The 7,500-nt window shown below is 38.6% G+C and overlaps 2 protein-coding genes across 4 annotated transcripts in view; one reads left to right on the top strand and one right to left on the bottom strand.

Annotated features, from left to right (window-relative positions):
- Nucleotides 1-7,500, bottom strand: part of LOC144978820 (uncharacterized) — a 92,394-nt gene that overhangs the window by 38,016 nt on the left and 46,878 nt on the right. For all 3 annotated transcript variants that reach the window (XM_078925359.1, XM_078925357.1, XM_078925358.1), the window contains exon 11: nt 249-471. In XM_078925359.1, the coding sequence (XP_078781485.1) occupies nt 249-471 (223 nt within the window). The remainder of the gene's footprint in view (nt 1-248; nt 472-7,500) is intronic.
- LOC144978822 (5-hydroxytryptamine receptor 4-like) overlaps nt 6,895-7,500 on the top strand; it is a 1,157-nt gene continuing 551 nt past the window's right edge. Inside the window, exon 1 of the mRNA XM_078925361.1 lies at nt 6,895-7,500. This exon is cut by the window's right edge and continues 551 nt beyond it. Coding sequence (XP_078781487.1) covers nt 7,007-7,500 — 494 coding nt within the window. The 5' untranslated portion in view covers nt 6,895-7,006.

Raw genomic sequence — 7,500 nt, 5'->3', positions numbered from 1 at the left:
GCTTGGCGTTGGGCTATTCTTGACCCTCTCAGTTGAGGGACCCCGGACACCACACGGGGAAGAACGATCGTTGTTTAATTAATAAGAACATAAAGTTGTTTTGTAGAGAGCTTGTTTGAGTTTAAAAAAATTCATATTTCTGCTGGGTAAGCCTGCCATTTTGGGAAAATACTGAAATTGATCGGTGAAGAGGGAGTTAACGAAAATTTATTTAAAAAAAAAATGAAAGGTTTGACAATCTCTCTCACCTGGAAGTCGAAACGGTGTAGTCGTGGTAGGTGGAAGGTACGGGACGCTCCAAGGGGCTGCTCTTGGGGCGAGCCTTGGAGAAGAGCGTGTCTCTCTGGAGGTCGTTGAACATCTCCTCGAAGTAGTCGCGGCCATTTCCCATGTCTGACGGGATCAGGTGGAGGTTGTTCTCCCTGGATGCAGCGATCTGGGTAGCCAAACTGTTGTGTGTCGGCTTGGTCGCTGGGTGAGTAAAAAAAAAAGTTTGAATGTTATTATAACAATAAGTATAAAAGCAATGATGATATTTTGAATTGTTTTTAGATCGCCGTTGTAATGGTTAGTTCACTAAATCACAACAATAAACGTTAAAGGTTACACATACTCTTTTGTGTCGGTTATATTATATCCCGGTTGGCGGATTTGTGACTATTACATCTAAATGCATAGCATCAATAATATATATATATATATATATATATATATATATATATATATATATATATATATATATATAAATTTTAAACGGGGACATCTTGGCACAGCGGTATGGTCTTCTTTGCTCTGTACCCCCCCCCCCCCCTCTCCCCCAAAGTACCGAATTCCGACTCCTCGCCGGGATGTGTGACCTTGAGCAAGTCAGTCAGTCACCTTCGACCTAGCTCTCTTTGCGACGCTGCAATGCTGCTGACCCCTGGGCTATTACAGTCTTTCATTATAGAATTGCATCTGAATACAAACCACAAATCTCCCCTTGGGGGAAAATAACGGAAATTTTATTGATTTATTTTTATCTTTTTAAAAATCAAATTATCCGATTTGACCTCGGTGTTTAAACCCCGCTTTTCACGAATCAAACAAAAAAAGAGGACGATCGCCTGGAGGGCTCGATCCACGACATCAAAGACAAACGATTTGACTTTGATTTTGAAATTGCCTTTAATTCGATACTTTCGAAAACAAAGAAAACAAAGAAGCAAATAAATAAATTAACAAAGAGAGTTTTCAATCCGATGATGAGATGAGTGTTTTCAATTCAAGCTCGAGCTCATCTCGGTCCAATTATGCGTGGTTCTAAGTTAAAATATGCTAGGTACGACGACGTGCACTTATTCGCAGGTCTGATAACCCGATTCATTATGGGCTCATTGTTTTAATGGAAATCTCAACAAAAAAAAAAAAAAAACAATGAATAAAATGAGGCAAAATATTATCCATTACAACAATGTTGAACTGGGCTTAAATTTGGATCGGATGTCAGACCTGCATATATGTACACGTCTGTTGGGTACATTAACTGTCTCCTCAAAGCGCTTTACAAGGGGGGCCTGACCAACAGCAACACTAAACATGTAGGACGGGACATGACGACGCCTGTTACACGATATTACATTTTTTCTTTCTTCGGACAGATACAGCGTTGTTAAACGGCCAGGTACTCATTTTACACGGTAAGAGAAAGTGAGTAAAGAGTCTTTCCAAGAATGACTCAACTATGCGCCGACCGAGGCTGGAACCCAGAACCTTCCGATCTTACCAACAAGACCACATAGCCGCGCATAAATCGATGTGTTAGCCGAGTACAAAACTATGTGACCAGTGGCCCCACACCTGTATTACGTCGGGGTCAGCCAGTTGATGAACCTCCATCTTACCAACCATAGGAAAATCGTCGATACAACCAACATTTTTCTGATTCAAATTTCTTTTGTACATCATAAAATTTAAAGAAAATGAGCAATGTGCTATAGAGCACGTTTTGCTAAAGGTATTGTGCGGCTATGTGGTCTAGTTGTATGACACTCGCTTTCGGATCGGAAGGTCCGGGGTTCGAGCCTCGCTCGGCGCATAGTTGAGTCCTTGGAAAAGGCTCTTTACTCACATTCTCTCACCGTACTCAGGTGTAAAATTAGTACCTGGCCGTTAACAGCGTTGTCTCTGTCTCAAAAATTTGTAATATCGCCTGACAGGCGTCATGTCTCGTCCTACATGTTATGTGTTGCTGTTGGCCAGGGACCCCTTGTAAAGCGCTTTGAGCACGTAAAGTGGATATTGCGCTATATAAAAGCTCAATTTTTTAATTTTTTTTTTATTATGTATCGAAAGAATTTTATGTCTGAGTGATAAAAAATATATTTTTGTGTTAGTTGGGTGTGAAGTTTTGGGGGGAAAATCCTGAAAATGGCTGGTAAGGGGAGGGTTAACCAGGTAACTATCGAACTCTGGCAAAACTCATATTCGTGTCAACGCATGACATAATCAGTCGGAAGGTGAAAATTTTGTATTTGCATTTTTTTTTTTCATTTTCAGAAAAAAAAAATATGCTCACCAGAGCATTTTAATCATTATTTGAAGTAAATCAGGTGATTTTTCATGAAGTTATGGTCAGATGTATGGAAATTGCTCATAAACATGGAAGACAAAAGAAAAAAAAAAAAAACCCAAAAAACATTAACAATGACCCGAGTGACATCAATTTCATTATATCCATAGCTGTATTTAAAAAAAATGTCTTTAAATTTTGCGATGTACAAGATAAATCAGAATTGCTAGTTTCATCGTAATGAATGGGACGACCATTTTCCTATGGTTGGTAAGGAGAGGGTTAAAACGGGAGTGTGCCATGATCACCAAAACTGGTGGTCAAAAAACAAAACCGGAAGCAAAGCATTACGTGACGTCATCATCATCATCATCATCATCATCATCATCACCATCATCATCAATTCCATACTTTAGTGTACGCAAACACGATCCAGGAATAATAATAGCCAAATTGCCTCCAGGGATGCGTGTATATCAATGAAAAATTAATTGATCAGGTTTTTATTTGGTTCGTTTGTGTTCCCTCATGGGTAATTTACTGTATATTGATCAATATCAGTAGAATTTATTTTGAATAAAAAATATACATTACCAATGATGATAAAACGAAATAAAAAAAAAAAAAAGGGGAAAAAAAAGAAACGACTGTTACCACTTTTAGTAAATAAAAATTCAACCCCATTTTATTTCTACATTAAAAAAAAAAAGAAGACAAAAACAAAAAAACAAAAAAACAAAACAAAATAGTATCAGGCCATGAGTGGACGGTCGTGCGAGGAGTTTGTGATGGCTACGATTGACAGCCATTTTTATGGTTAGTTCTCACTAAATTCTACCAATTATACTTTCGTTTACGGCCACACATAGTTGTTTGGCTTTGTAGGTTATAATCGGCTGGCGGAGGTTGTGAGTAGTTTACCTAAACGCATAGCAGCATTAACAGTTGGTTCCTTACAGTGCGAAAAACTTTACTTACCCCCCCCCCCTCTCTCTCTCTCTCTCTCTCTCTCTCTCTCTTTCTCCCTCCCCCTCTCTCTCTCTCTCTCTCTCCCTCTCTCTCTCCCCTCTCTCTCTCTCTCTCCCTCCTCTCTCTCTCTTCTCTCCCTCTCTCTCCCCCCTCTCTCTCTCTTTCTCTCCCTCTCTCCTCTCCCCCCTCTCTCTCTCTCTCCCTCTCCCTCTCTCCCCCTCTCTCTCTCTCTCTCCCTCTCTCCCCCCCTCTCTCTCTCTCTCTTTCTCCCTCTCCCCCCTCTCTCTCTCTCCCTCTCTCTCTCTCTCTTTCTCCCTCTCCCCTCTCCCCCCCCCTCTCTCTCTCTCTCTCTCTCCCTCTCTCTCTCTTTCTCCCTCTCTCTCTCTCTTTCTCCCTCTCCCTCTCTCTCTCTCTCTCTCTCTCTCTCTCTCCCTCTCTCTCCCTCTCTCTCTTTCTCTCAGCATTTTAACTTTAAGCAGGTAGAGCAGTTGCTTCACACGCAAAGGGACCAAGATCGATCCCCGTGGTGCAGTCGAGATTTGTTTTTCTAACCCCATGTCCACCCAGCAGCGAATGGGTAGCTGAGTCTGTTATATGTGGCGGAAAGTACTTTGCAATAGACTAGCGACCTATCCCAAGGATAGCAAGCAATTGCTATTGTCCGTTTCGTTATATAGGAACCGGGATGATCTCCGGCTCCATGAGCCCCATGGGTCTGAAGCACTACTTTATCACCAAAATGGCTGTCTAAAATAACAACAAAGAGCTGAGTGACGTCAGCTTCGTTATTGCTATAGCTAGTATGCAGATGACGTCACTCAGGCCTTTGTTATTGTTTTTGCCATCCGCGTTTGTGAGTTGTTCTCACTAAACTGTATTAACCAGACTATAAAAGTTCATGGTTACACAGAGTTTGTGTGTTGGTCCGTTATACTTCCGGATGGCAATGTTGTGAACTCCTTGGCCAAGCGCATTCTATCTATAGCTAGTTCCTTACAGCGCAAAAAGCTTAAATTCACTCTCACTCTGACCATTTTAACATTTTAATTTTAAATCCGCTTTTTATGAATCGTGTTCAATTTGACAGATCACCGTTTGGAGGCGATAGGTCACACAAACACTTACTAAACGACTTGCCTTCGGATCGGAAGGTCCTGGGTTCGAGTCCCGAGCGGCGCATAGTTGAGTCTTTGGGAACGTCCCTTTACTCACATTCTCTCGCCGAAGTCAGGCCGTGTAAAATGAGTGACTGGCATTCAACACCGTTGTCTCTATCCGAAAAAAAAAACATATTGTACTATCGCCAAATTTGCATGTTAAGTGTTGTTGTTGGCTAGGGACTCCCTTTGAGCACGTTTAGTGGATATCATTGCGCTATATAAAATCTCAAGATTTTTCTTTCTTTCTTTTCTATTAAAAAAAAATATTTCCCTGATCATTGCATGATGAAAAGAGATTGAAAAGAAGAAACTAGGAAATAAATTGTCAATATATGGATTCCTTGTAAAGCGCACTGAGGACGTTTAGTGGATATTATTGCGCTAGATAAAAGCTCAAGATTTTTTCTTTCTTTCTTTTCTATTAAAAAACAAAACAAAACAACTATTCTATTTACTTCCCTGATCATTGCATGATGAAAAGTTATTGAAAAAAAACAACAACCAAAAACGACGGAATAAATTGTCAATATATGGACCCCTTGTAAAGCGCCTTGGGCACGTTTAGAGGATATTATTGGGCTATATAAAAGCTCATGTTTCTGTCTTTCTTTCCTCTTTTTTGCATGATGAAAAGTGATTGGAAGACAAAAACAAACGACGAAATAAATTCTCACTATAGGAACCCCTTGTAAAGCGCTTTGGATATTATTGCGCTATATTAAAGCTCAAAATTTTTCTTTCTTTCTTTTCTATTTAAAATTTAAAAAAAAACCGATTTATTTCCCTGATCATTGCATGATGAAAAGTTATTGAACTCCCCCCCCCCCAAAAAAAAAAAACACAAAAAAAAAACAAAAACAAACAAAAAAAAACCTACTAAATAAATTGTCAATATATGGACCCCTTGAAAAGCGCCTTGAGCACGTTTATATATATATATAAAAAGCTCAAGTTTCTGTCTTTCTTTCCTCTTTAAAAAAAAATATCTTCCCTGATCACTGCATGATGAAAAGTGATTGGAAAAAACAAAAACAAAGACAAACTGCGAAATAGATTGTCAATATATGGACCCCTTGTAAAGCGCTTTGAGCACGTTTAGTGGATAATATTGCGCTACATAAAAGCACAAGATTTTTCTTTCTTTCTTGTCTATTTAAAAACAAAAAAAAAATATTTATGTCTCTGATCATTGCATGATGAAAAGTGATTGGAAAACAAAAACAAACGTCTAAATACATTCTCACTATAGGAACCCCTTGTAAAGCGCTTTGGATATTATTGCGCTATATTAAAGCTCAAAATTTTTCTTTCTTTCTTTTCTATTACAAAAAAAACCCCGATTTATTTCCCTGATCACTGCATGATGAAAAGTGATTGGAAAAAAAAAGCAAAGACAAACTGCGAAATAGATTGTCAATACGCCCGACGAGTCTCAATGAAAATTACAACTCATTAGATGCATTCATTGATGGTGATAAAAGCATTGGGGATTTTTGGAGAGGTAATGGGTGATTGTTTACCGTAGGGTTTTGGAGAAACATTTCAGGTTGTTGTTAGCAACGTGAGCAGAACTCACGCCGTACTCTTGAAAAACAAACAAATGCATTTTTAAAAATTTGGCCAGAAAACTCGTCCTTCAAATATCCATCGATTTAAATGACTCTCATCTTGGCTAAAACTCTCAAACCGGGACTTCGCCGAAGTTCGGCGAAGTCCGGGTTTGAGATTTTAGCCAAGATGAGAGTCATTAAAATCGATGGATATTTGAAGGACGAGTTTTCTGGCCAAATTTTTAAATATGAGTTTTTTTTTTCCAGGATATGGTAGAGTAATGTTTATTCTTCTATTTTAAAAAAATCAATAAACGCCCATTAAGCCCTAATTGTACAGAGATAAAAGAGGAGACACACGTGTACTTCCCCTTGTATATAAAACCCAGTGACTGTGCTTTGAGATAGTATTAGTACTATCAACTATCAACACGATTTGTCGGGAGTGAAAAGATATTAGTTCGCTTTTCTCGTTAATTAATGGTTGACCTGCATTCCTGGTTCAGAAAGTTCCAGTTAAAAAACAACAAAATTAAAAAAAAAAAAAAAGAAAAAAAAAACAGACACAAAAAACAAACAACCAAAAAAGGGGAGAGAAAACAAAAAAAAATTGTCATCAAATACAGAAAAAAACAACATTAAAAAAAATAATAAAAAAACTGAACCCCTCACCTAAAAAAACCCATTAAAATATAAACAAAACAAAAAAGAATCAACACAACAACAAACAAAAACAATCACCATTATTGTGACATCAGAAATAAAACTCGTTCTAAATGCAAGGTACGACAGTGGCTACAGAAAAGCAGGAGGAAGAAGAAGAGGCGCTGGAAGTAACGGCTTTTAACATCAGTTTGTGTGCATTTTCTTTCGCGATGATGATATTCGTTTGTGCAGGAAATATTCTCACCTTTTTAGCCATCGCAAAAACTCCAGTTTTGAGAACGCTGGCGAATATTTATGTATTCAGCTTGGCCATAGCCGATCTTATCGTTGGTTTGGGCTTCTCCATGACTGGGATTTTCATGATACCGACTTTAAAACGTGAGTACTTCGACCACAACATGAACACGTGCGTTTTCATGCAAGGATCTATCATCGGAACCGTCATCTCATCTAGTTTTCACATGACCCTCATTTCATTCGATCGATATATGTACATCACAAAACCCTACGTCTACCCTAGAATGTTTACGAAACGAAATATTCTCATCTGTTTGACGGTAATTTGGATAATCACCGTCGTGTTGATATTCGTTCCGCAATTTAC

Source organism: Berghia stephanieae, chromosome 8 (genome assembly GCF_034508935.2).
Source record: "Berghia stephanieae isolate SIO BIC M18660-M18661 chromosome 8, UCSD_Bste_1.3, whole genome shotgun sequence".
NCBI classification, from domain to species: Eukaryota; Metazoa; Mollusca; class Gastropoda; order Nudibranchia; family Aeolidiidae; genus Berghia; species Berghia stephanieae.
Note: the sequence above shows the minus strand (reverse complement) of the source record. Positions and strands in the feature narration are given on the sequence as shown.